Source organism: Otolemur garnettii, unplaced genomic scaffold (assembly GCF_000181295.1).
Source record: "Otolemur garnettii isolate 467f Iridium unplaced genomic scaffold, OtoGar3 scaffold00001, whole genome shotgun sequence".
NCBI lineage: Eukaryota > Metazoa > Chordata > Mammalia > Primates > Galagidae > Otolemur > Otolemur garnettii.
In genome coordinates this window covers 8,357,052-8,369,003 of record NW_003852396.1, presented here as the reverse complement: position 1 = coordinate 8,369,003, position 11,952 = coordinate 8,357,052, and the positions used below count along the sequence as shown (strand labels likewise).

The window sequence follows — 11,952 nt, the reverse complement described above, 5'->3', positions numbered from 1 at the left end:
CCTGACTCAGGCTACACGCAACCTGCGTCCAAGTTTCTAGTGGGGAAAATACTGATATAATTAATGTGTTAATTTTGCTTTAAAACATTTTATCGTCAACCTTTCCAAGGCTCATCATTCATGGCTGAGGAATCCTATGAATGGGTCTCTATCTGTAGAAGGCCCAATTTCCAATCCCTAATTTTCTATCAAAAAATGATCCTTGTAAGTCACAGCAGGATTAGGATTCCTTAATCCTAACAGTACTGCTTTTAGTAGAACATTTCCCACAGATATACCCTCCAAAATAACAAACAAAATCCTATTTCCAAAGATTTTATTTTATGCATTGTTTGATCTGAAACTTCCCAGGTTCTGCACCTCAGGCACGTCAGTGTTCTCTTTCAGAGAAACGTGGCAGGTGAGTGTCCAGGCGTACACAGGTGAGTGCTACATGCTTCCCAGAACTGTTTACACAGCTCTCCTCTTCAGCCAAGGGGGAAAGGGCGCCTGCAGAAGTGAGATACATGGTACCAGTCCAGACACACACTTGAGGCACTTACTGATTGATGACCCTTTCATACCAACATGTGGTCCAAAAAGGAATCCTTCTAGTCTTTTATCATACCTTTAAAGAACACATAGAGAAAATACTACAAGTGAATCGACCTTAAATCAATGTGAGAGAAATGAGGGGGGAAAAGTTAATGCACAAAGAAACACAATATAAAAATTAAATTGCTTAGTAGCAAAGTTTTATAAGCTACATAAGCTTTAAGAAAAAGTTGGGGACACAGATTGGTTATTTAGATTACAAACATTTATTACAAGTAGGTTCCCTTTTCCCATATTAAAAAGAAAATATAGGAAAGTTAGAGAATGGAGACCAGGTTAAACCTATTCCAAAGTCCATTATCAAATAAGGTATCTCTACAGAAAAAGATATTTTGGAATTCAAAATTAGGGAAACCTATACACAATTTAGACAAGGAAAAAGAAAAAAATGATCCTTCACATTTTACAGTCTTTAATTAAGCACATAAAACTGTACTACTTAATATATTTCTCCATGAACTTTTTGTGAAATTCAGATCGCAGTGTATCATTAACAAATCTTTTGTCTTTCTTCTGATCATCTACACCTTTTGCACAGTTCTTGAAGACAACGTCATCATCCCATCTGAAGGGAAAAAAGAAAATAGAATGTCTTAAAAAATTTGCATCAGGGGAAAAGAATACCATGTACCTTGCAAAGCTTAGTCATTCAGAGCATGCTCATCACATACAGCACTGGATACAGCAATTATACCCAAAGAATAGAGTAATTCTCCATGCCTAATCTTGCCTTATACAGCAGGAAAGGCAATTCTTGTTTAGAACAAACAAAACATTCTTATTACTTTTCCTATAAAAGAAACTTTTCAACCAAAAAGCAGAAATACTTAGATTTTAATTGCATAAATACTTAGTCTTCAGGTCTAAAACAAAGAGGCAGCAGCTAGGACTGCCCTGGTATTATTACAGACGAAAGTAACTCATCAATTTCTGTGATTTAATACGACGTATATTGGGGTATAATAATTAAGGGTTAATCTTCCTTAACCAAAGAGAAGATAAATTGACAAGCTCCGGGCAGAACTCTGGTTAGATTCCATACTGCATAAGCATTCAAGAAACACCATGGGTAAGCTATAAAATACATGTGGTATAGAAAACAAAGTACAATTGCAGAATATCATCTAGCACATACAACACAAATCCATATACATAATATGGAAACTCTCACAAACATAACTAAAATACAAGCCCATGTAATATGTGTGTGTGCACACGAATGCGTGCTGAGATCCACTGCACAGGGGAGATAAGCAAAGACTTGGGCACCACTGGACAACAGTGTTGGTAAAGTCATCCCTGACACAGTACACAGAAACATAAAAGCTGAGTAGATCAATACAACTGGAACATAAGACATGTTTCCATCTCCAAATCCATCTGTATCCAATAAAGGCAGAACTATACAGCCTTTACTTAGAAAAGCCTGTTTCCAAGCCTGGAATTTGAAAACCTGGATTTCAGGAATGTTCTCACTGCCACTGGTCCTAGAATATATAAATAATGTGGTGCATTCTGAATACTTACATCCCTATTTTGAATCTGGATTTTAGTATATGTTGGGCATATGGTCTCCCCCTCCCCACAAAAACTTGGAGCACTGAGGCTCTCACGGGCTCCCCTGGGAAGAAGCAATGCATACATGTCACCATATATTATTCAGGGCTTAGGGAGAGGATGCGGGAGCAGGTGATGGACAATGAACTCTGTAGGAGCACTAATGGGAGGGAAAGAGCATAGGGAAGAGGAAGGCTGCACACAGATTCTTCCAGTCTCCACTTCTATCCTCTCCCCTTAGGACCTAGCTGTGTATGTTTACTATCTTAGCCATAAGTGTAAGTATATACAACTCCTTGACTTCTTCTAGTGAGCCTCTGAATGTGACGGGTGGTCTTGAGAATCCCAGACACGTACACTGAAAATGTAAGCCTTGTAGGGGCAAGGGTGCAGTTCCTTACTCTGTCCTTAGTGCTTAGATTATTATCTGGTACACAGCTAGTTATTGTAAGTACCAGTTGAAAATAAGTTTATTTTCCTTCATTTACCTTCTTTCATTATTTCAGTCACTGATAGAGAAGAATATCAGTGACAGATGGGGTTTTAGAAGGTTTACATCATGCTCTTTGCTTTCCAACTTATAATCTGGGTGCTTGCACACAGACAGACACAACCCATATACTTCCAACCATAATCCGGGTACGTGCACACACACCCCTAATTGCTGAACAGTACCTTCTTTTAACTTTGAAGTTGGCCTGAGGCTGGGATGGGCCAGTGAGATTTAAGAGAGGATTTCCACTCAGAATATTCTCCATACGAATCCTTTCTTCTTCAGCTTTTTGCTCTTGTTCCTGTCCATGATAAAGGAAGAGTCACATTAACTCTGCGTTCTATTTTCTTATGTTAGCTCACTAAAAAAGAAAAAGGATTGCTAGGATTTTATGGGAAGAAAACACTGAGGTAGTTTTTTTTTATTTTTTGGTTTTTAAGACATATTAGAAAAGTCTCACTTATCAAAAGACATTTAGCAAAACTATTATCTCAATTTTTAAACTGTGATGAAAAATATTATTTTGGATTACTAACAATACAAACTTGTATCTTTAGATTTGATGACTAAAGTTATTACTAACCAAGAAATAACTCATAAATTAAGGCAAGCTACCATGTAAAAATAATTCTCAGTTAACAATCATTTCTACTACTAATTTACCAGAACTTTTCTGTTTTGTTCTTGTGATTTATTCTTACCCCTCTCATATTACATCTGTTAACACAGGGTCTTTCTTCATTTTTATTTTAGTGTCAATGTCTTCAAACTCAACCTCAGTTCCATTCTTAGAATTAGGAAAATAAAATGTGTAAAATTCCTAGCTATAACTTCTAGATCTCCTGTCAAGCTAGCCTAAATTAAACTCCATTTGGCTGTGTTTTGAGGATGATAGAAATCAGTGACTTAACACATCAAGGAAAAAGAGAAAGTCATTTTAAAATGAACTTTTATTTTAATACCCTAATTTTTCACATAGATTACTGATATTTCATTTTAATATTCAAATGTGAACAATGAATTTCATTTTTATGAGGGCAAATAACTGGGCATAAGAAGATACAATATGCAGGGAATACATAAGAAAATTCTTTTAGGTCACTGCTCAGACTTAAAATCAGGAAACATCCACCAAGATTAAGAACAGATAGCTTTCTAAAATTTGTTTATCAATTTTTAACAAATTATACTTCTGCTTAAAGTGAAAAAACATGTTTCTGAAAAAAAATAAAAAAGCTAAAAAAAATAGGAGCTCAAGTATACAATGTATCCAAAAATAGGAGCTCAAGTAAACTTCTAATGATAATGTGTGTGACAAATAAAGGTCTTGGCCTTTTTCTTTGGAATATTATTTCCTTTAGAGTTACTGGATGACTGCCACACACAATCAGGTGAGGGTCAAAAGACCTCACCTCTCCCCTATTCAAATTCCAGGCACCTTGTGCTTCATGAATAGGGCAGAAGTTACACAGCCTTCAGGTCAAATCTGAACCACTCCATTTTTATAAATAAAATTTTATTGGAACATAACCACACCCATTTACTTATGTACTGTCTATGGCTACTTTTGTGCTATAACAGCAGAGTTGAGAAGTTGCAACAGAGACTGCATGGTCAGTCAGGCTAAAATACTTACTATTGGGCTCTTTATAGAAAGTGTGCTGACCCCTGACATAGGCTAATTGGTTTGAAAACCTGATTTCAAGAAACCTTAAGAACGAACCAAGGGAAGGGGAAACAGGGATGAAAGAAACAAAGCTGTTATTCAACCTCAAGAAACATCAACACATTTTTGTACAGAGATTAGGTGAAACTCACAAAACTTCTGCACAATCTTCTGTCTAAAATGTTTACCTTCTCTGGTAATAGCATCCCTGGTTATAAGGCATAAGGTCCCTCTTCACCATGCCGAAATTAGCAAGGGGGACTCCAGCCCGCAGAACACTGTGACTTACTCAGGCAGTAAAGTGGAGTCAGGAATGGAAAGTGATAAAGATTTGCTTATAATTGTCAGGGCAGAAGCAGAGACCCTGGGAACTAAAGCGGTATTCTCTACTGGGAGTAGCAGTTGGAAGTGATTACGTGAGGGCGGGGTAGGGGGGAAGCACAAGCTGGTGACTATTAGGTTATAGTGACCAAAACAAGAGGCTGTGCAGGTTTAAGTTAGTTTTTTTCAAGTCCAAACACCCTTCTATCCCCCTGCTTTAACTTGTTGGGCTGACTGTTTGCAATGACATTTCTGTTTTTCCACCTGGATCCCTTTTAGGGTCTCTTGGGGGGAGTGGCTGTGGTGTTAGAGGGAGCTTGCAAGGCTCCCTCTGGAGAAAGAAGAGAAGACCTTAGCAAAGCTTCTTCTGCCCGAAGCACATCTTTCCCACAGCAGTAGCTGAATCTGCTTGTCAATGTTATCCTACTTATAAAACCAGCTTCTTTGTATCTCTCAGAGATTCCCGCCCCAGCCAGCCAGTGGCACGTCCTCAGAGATTTTACTTTTAGCTCTATAGGACTCTTATTATAAGTTTCTAAGATTAATGATTTTAACCTCTTCCCTTCGTTCCATCAGTTGAAGGGTGGTGGCTACTTCCTATGTGTGCTACCTCTGTGATACGTCAGAGTGCTCTTTCTCCCTTCCCAGTTACCTAGCTAACAACTTTAAACATATTGCAATTCTTCATGTTAAAATGTTCCTATTAAAAAAATTAAATAAAATGAAACATTTACCTTCTCTGAAAGTCAACTAAAAGCATTTAAATTGCTGGTCTCTCTATCTATTCAGAGCAGTTAGGCAAGCTAGAAGAATTTGGAACAACAGCCCTCTAGTGGTATATAAGTGAGACTGGGAATATAATTCTTTGTTCTTACAAGTCTTTGATTTTTTGAAAAACAGATATTAAAACTCGAACCCATTATTAAAATTATGCTTTACCTTGCCAAACTTTGATGAGAATTATATTTTAAAATACTTTTGTTCTTCTAGTCTGAATTCTAACAGTCTTCAAAGCCTAATCCTACTTCTTTTCTGAATTCCTCCCTGGCCCTTCTGACTCCCTGAATGCCATTCTCCTCTGACTTCTAGCATCACCCTATGACAGTGTTTTTTCCAAGTCTTTCCTCCCTTTTTTAAATAGACTGATTCTTAGCTTAAATGAAATCGTAACACAAAGGTCCATAAAAAAAGCTGTGCTACTGTGGCTGAAAATGGGGGTAGACATCTCTACTTGAACATCTCAGAACATGTCAAATTGAATGTTCAAAACAGAACTCATCTCTATCTTCTTGACACCAATATCTACACAGAGACTCGGGGGTCATTTTTGCTGCCACATATAATCAGCCACAATCTGACACTTCCTTGACAGCATCTATTAAGTCTCTCAATTCCAACACCGATTATAGACGTTTAGACCATGTAAGTGCACGTGAGGATTATGGGACCAGTCTGTCTTTTTCTAATCCATCCTCTATATTTTCGCCAGAGTAATCTTTCTAAAATGCATATCCAATGCTATCAATCTCCTGTTGAAATCAAGCAACTCCTTATAACCTTTGGAACGAAATTCAGACTCCTTTAGTGCTAATTTATTATAGACACCTCTAATACTCTGACCTGTGCTTACCTGTCCAGTTTCACCTCTTATTATCAGCACTCTAATCATTCATTCAGTTTTAACTATCTTTGAGTTAAATACTCTCTTCTCAAATTGTGTAAATGGAGAGACGATGGGGGCTCAGCAGATAGGTAATTTGCCCTAGGTTACACACAATCTATTGACAGATTGCTTCAACAAGAGCCTCGGCAGGAGCGAAACAGAGAGATGATCTTTGTAGACCATGGCTATATCTTAATCATCTTTGATTCGTCTGACAATTTATAAACTAAATGTCTGTTGAACAAATAAGTGAATGACTAACAATTTAGCAAGTATTATTAAGCATATTCGAATAATTTGGAAGGAATTTCTAACATAACCCAGATACTTAGAATGTCAAATATAATTAGATTTATACAGAAGCTATATCTAGAACATGGTGGGGAAAATTTCTAATATAAGGTATTGCATGAATTGAAAAAATATTTCTATTTTAGTATGTGTGAGAAGATGGGGAGTCATAAACATTTCACACTTTGATTTTACCTTCCTGGCTTGCTCCTCAGCTCTTTCTTTTTTAATTTTTTCCAGTTCTGCAAGAAGAGCTGCAGTATCATCATCATCACTTTCTTCTTCAAAATCTTCATCTTCCTCCTTAAAAAAATTAGTGATGGTCCAGAAGAATGAAGAGAAAATATACATTATTCATTTCTTTCCATAAAGACTTTGGGACATAATTACAATTTATAAATATTCACTAAAATTTCAGCCCCTGACAAAGTACCTTTCAAATGTACATGGCCAACAGAGAATTTCCATATGAAAATATTTCCAAAAATTGACAAGAAATACTTAACAGCAAGACACAGTATATATATACAGTGTTATCACCCTAAGAATCAAAATAATTTTATGTAGCACAAAATGACTTTAACCTGACAAATAAAAAAATTCAAAACAAGGGTACTAAATTCCCAGAAGAAAGTAATTTTAAATGAATAATTGTTAAAACTCACTTAAAATTGGATTTCCTACTTTAATTATTATTAGTAATGGCATCAGGCAACTCCAAAATTAACTGCTGATAGGCCAGGTATAGTGGCTCAGGTCTGTAATTCTAGGCCAAAGTGGGTGGACTACTTGAGCTCAGGAGTTCAACATCAGCCTGAGCAAAACCAAGACCCCTATCCCTACTAAAACTAGGAAAATTAGCTGGGTGTGGTGGCATGTGCCTATAGTCCCAGCTACTCAGAGGCTGAGGCAGGAGGATCCCTTAAGCCCAGGTTTTGAGGTTTCTGTGAGCTATGATGCCATGGCACTCAGCCTGGTGACAGAGGGACAGTCTGTCTCAAAAAAAAAAAAAAAAAAAAGAATTCATTGCTGACATATGCACAAATTAGATATTACCCCTAGAAGGCCACTCAGATTTTTTCACTATACTGTACATAGAAAACTACAAGTTAACTTAGAGGCTGTAGGTCCCACTGAATTTTAATGGAAATATGCTAATCCTTAAAAACCTTCTGCTTAGATTACTTCCCCTCCTAAGCATAGAGGGAATCATTAAGTGCAGTGCATGTCTACAGAGGCATCATATTTAATATGGAAAGGCCCCTGGGCACAATTCTGGAGGCTGCTATTTATAGAGAGCCCCATGTGAAGAGTGCCCTGTGGAGATTAATCACATGGCAGCCCAATCCACAAGGTTTAATACAGGAAATTATTTTGGGGAGAGCATATCCTTTAATAGATTGCTTCCATATTTGGTTCTCTAGGGAGCAAATTTGTTTCAAAGTCCTTAACACAAAATAATACTTTCTGTTTTAAAATCAACTGTAAAGTTTAGCACTGAGGTCAGGGCTACCTCTGAGTAATAGTAAGTAAAAATAAATACAGGTCACTTTTAAAGCTTAAAGCATAAAAAAGTGTTTCAGAAAAATATGGCAAATTACTGGATAGAGATAAACGGAAGGAACAAAACATACGTCTGTTAGAGGGTCATCTGCATCAAGGTTGGCAGCAGGAATCTGGTCTAACCGAGGCTTTTTGGACACTGAAGAGGAGGTTGTATGTTCTAGGGGAAAATAAACATCATTAGTTTACTGAAACAAACACTGCATTTCTTAGGCTTTAGGGCTCTGTGGGCACAAAGAGCCAACTCTAAAAGCATCATGAAAACCCATAGTGCTTGACAAATAAGCTTTTGGTAAATAATTGTTGAATGAATTAATAAAAGCATTAATTTTAACACAGAAACTGAAGCTTCACTCAGAAATTCAGGAACAGATTGTATCTAGGCTGGAAACAATATAATAACTGATGCCTTTAGATGCCCTCCCATAGCCAGTTTCAAAAAAAGGAGACTCTCATAGAAACCACGGGGTTGGCTGCTATAAACAAAGAAACACTCTTTGATCATAACTGAAATAAGTACTGCTAAATCTCCCCAGATCACTCTGTTCCTTTTAATATAGAAGTATATAAAGATGGAATATGAATGAACATTATCATCTCTAATTATTGAAGAAAGTATTACTGATCACACCCATCTTTAAAAGCAAAGAAACAAAAATACTAACTTTTCCCAATTAGCATATGACTGAAAAATTATTGATGACAGTTTTGTGAGATGATGTCTGGGATAGTGTTGGTACCTCGGGTTGGACGGTCTCTATTTTTCTCTCTTGCAGCAGCTCTCTCTCTTTCTTCCAGCTCTCTCCTGAAGTCACGGTTGCGCACCTCTTCAGGAGCATCCTGAGTTGTCTGTCTACAGTAGAAATAAACCAGGGCAACAATGTTATATAAAAGCAAAACATGTGGTTGTGGCAACAGAAGACAATCAGGAAGGCATCTTTTCCTTTAAGTATAAAAGAACTGAGTAAACAAGATCTTCATCTAATTTGAAGGTGGTTACCAGCAGGAACTCTTGTTATGTTTCTAATATTTCAATAAAGCCAAATTGAATCACATATTTTCCCATGAAACAGCAGACTGATTCATTACAATGCTTTTATTGTATCAACTCAGGCTTGTTACTGTAACATTTTCAATCCCATATTGGTTTGGCCTGATAGCCTATAGTCTCTCCGAGATAATATATCAATCTTGAACTCTTAGCTTCAAGTGATCTTCCTGACTCAGCCTCCCAATGTGCTAGGATTATAAGTGTGAGCCACTGAGCTTGGCAGAGATAATATATTAATGACTGTGCCATCTATATATAGAAATTCCTGGTTAATAGTAATTTCTGTTGAGGGGATGTCTGGTTTTAAAATCATAGAGCACAATTTTAAACACTGGACTGCATTCTATTCCCATACAAATTGATAACTTAAGTGATATAACTTAGATAACTCATGATATTATATCATAACCATGCCATAAACAGATTTGGTCATATTTTGTGAATAAGAAGAAAGTGAGTCTATATTACCTGTATTTTATCTTTGTATGAGATGGTAGGTCTCTGCTTGAATACTGCTTTGAGAGTTGGCTCAAATCACCTTCTCCTTTTCCTCTTCCACCTCTGGCAGGTTCAAAAGTTGGCCTGGCTGCTGTGGTCATCTTTTACGCTTTGGAGAAAAACAGTACCAAGTTATTTCTAATATCACAAACTCTTACTTTATAAAGCATTAATCAATATCCATCCCTTTGAAGTATGTTCCCATAGTTATTCCCCAAAACTTGCTTAAATAATCTTCTCAAACAAAACTTTTCAAGCAAATAAATTATGTGGCTTAGGCTATTCAAAGAATATGGCTTCTCAGGCAGCTTTTATTTAGTACAAAAAAATCAAGTCATGAAAATCTGATCTTATGTTCCTCTTCTTCTAATTGTGTGGCCTTCGGCGAGTCAACTGGCTTAAATTTCTGTCATCTGTGGAATGGGGATACTCCTTGTAGATACTGAGAATTATGACACTTCACATGTCAAATCCCTTGTAAAATAACACTACTGCCATGACTGAGTTTTAAAAATTCTCAACTCACTCCCACCATACACCCTAAGGTCTGCATTTTACCTAAATCTCACACGTGGCAAAAAAGATCAGTAAAAACAAAAGCTATATATACATATATTTTAAAAACCACTGACAAAGTTACTGAGTATCCTAGCGACGAGTGCTAAATTTCAATGACAATTACATAAACAAACTTCAACAATCGTTGATCTTTCTCCTGCAAAAGCTATCATAGTATAAATTAAATCTTTTGTAGATTATAATTTAAGGAATGCTCAAAAGACAGATACCTTACCTCCAAAGGAGGTGACCAAACACCAAGGTCACCAAAAACCAAGGTCTCATTTCTTGTACTACTTTCTGCTTTGAGTAGCCTAAGAAACACTACCTAGCATATTGGCTACTAAACCCTGTCAGCGTCATGAAAGCCAATGTGTGAGGAGGGCAAAGGCGCGTGTCCACAGAGAGGAAAAACAGGGTTTTCTGGCGCTAGGGGCGCCGCCTCCTACACACCTCTGGGACTGTCACTAGGGCGGCAGGCAGACCTGCCTCCACTAAGCGCCTTCCGTAGCGGGCCAAAGAGCTGCGGCCGCGCCGGACGGGCACCGGCCTCCGCCGCTGGCCCGCGCCTCTGGGGCCTCCTCCTTCTGCGCTGGGTATTCTGCCGCCATCTCCGACCCCAACCGCCCTTTCTCCGCCCACCCAGGTGAGGAAGATAGTCTGCCAGCCTCCCGAAGCTCACTTTAGCCGAGGTCCGACGCGGCAGCCCCCGCAGACCATACAGACACAATTACCACTTTCGGCTCCCAGAAGTCTCTGCACGCAAGGTAAAGCCCAGGACCCGGAAGCAAACCCCGAGAACTTTAGCCACACCTCAGAGGCGGAGGCAACTACCAATCCGCAGAGGCCAAAGTGGAAGTCGGGGTGACGTCGTAAGGGGCGGGGCTGAAACGGCCCAGGGGGCGGGCGTTTGAAATCAGTGCCTCGGAGTAGACTCCAAACATCGGTTTTATACCTTGGAGAACCAATTACTTAATGTCTCTCCCGTCTTTTCCTTCCCCGACCCCCTTCCAGACTCCATCATTCCTGTACCGCGTGGACAGCCCCGGTAGCCGACACCACGTTCCCGGCTAGCGGGAGAGAGCGTGGAAAAGGATTGCACCAAACTTCAAATTCAACGGCTCCTGCTTCCATCCTTTCTCCAGTGCTAGACCCAACAAGCCTAGGGTGTTGGGCTGCGGAAAAAACTAGTGTTTTCATTTAATTGGACATGAAGAAAGAACAAATATGTACGAGGGCAACCACGATCTTTATAAAGGTACCATTCCTGCAAAAATATTAGACTTCGAAGCTTAGGTTGTATTCGTGTTGTTGGTTAAAAAAAAAAAAAGCTTAAGTTCCAGGGGGAGGGAAGATGTCAAGGTTAGCGTTTACGACGCTAATCGTTTAGAACGGTGGACCCGACTGCCCGGAGCACGAGATAGAATTATTAAGATGGCTACTCGAGCGTTAGGTGCAGCTTTAATAAGACAACGAAAAGGAAAAAGAAAAAAAAAAAAGGCATCAGTTGTCTTTCTTCTCACTGCTATCCCCTAAAAAAAGCACTCTGAGAGCAGAGATCTTGTTTGATTACTTTGTCTTGGTATCTCATCACATAGACCTTGGGACATAGTAGCTGCTCAGTAAATGTTAGTTAAATGAAAATTCATTTTCTGAAATTTAGTTTCAAATGTAAGGAGATAACAAAATTGAACATG

The 11,952-nt window shown here is 38.4% G+C and overlaps 1 protein-coding gene across 1 annotated transcript; it reads right to left on the bottom strand.

Annotated features, from left to right (window-relative positions):
- Positions 1-301: 301 nt before the first annotated feature.
- Positions 302-11,047, bottom strand: CWC15 (CWC15 spliceosome associated protein homolog). Its single transcript, XM_003780807.3, has 7 exons — positions 10,938-11,047; positions 9,668-9,806; positions 8,889-9,001; positions 8,220-8,308; positions 6,781-6,888; positions 2,827-2,945; positions 302-1,159 (listed from the first exon to the last, which is right to left on the bottom strand). The coding sequence occupies exons 2-7, from the start codon at positions 9,796-9,798 to the stop codon at positions 1,030-1,032; spliced, it is 690 nt and encodes a 229-aa protein (XP_003780855.1). The 5' UTR covers positions 9,799-9,806; positions 10,938-11,047; the 3' UTR covers positions 302-1,029.
- Between the last annotated feature and the right edge of the window lie 905 nt (positions 11,048-11,952).

Excerpts from the sequence above, each read along its gene's own strand:
- CWC15 (XM_003780807.3), bottom strand. The coding sequence starts at position 9,798 with ATGACCACAGCAGCCAGGCCAACTTTTGAACCTGCCAGAGGTGGAAGA. Across the intron at positions 9,002-9,667 it reads CATACAAAGATAAAATACAG|ACAGACAACTCAGGATGCTC; the intron begins GTAATATAGACT and ends TTTCTACTGTAG. Across the intron at positions 2,946-6,780 it reads CTGAGGAGCAAGCCAGGAAG|GAACAAGAGCAAAAAGCTGA; the intron begins GTAAAATCAAAG and ends TATCATGGACAG.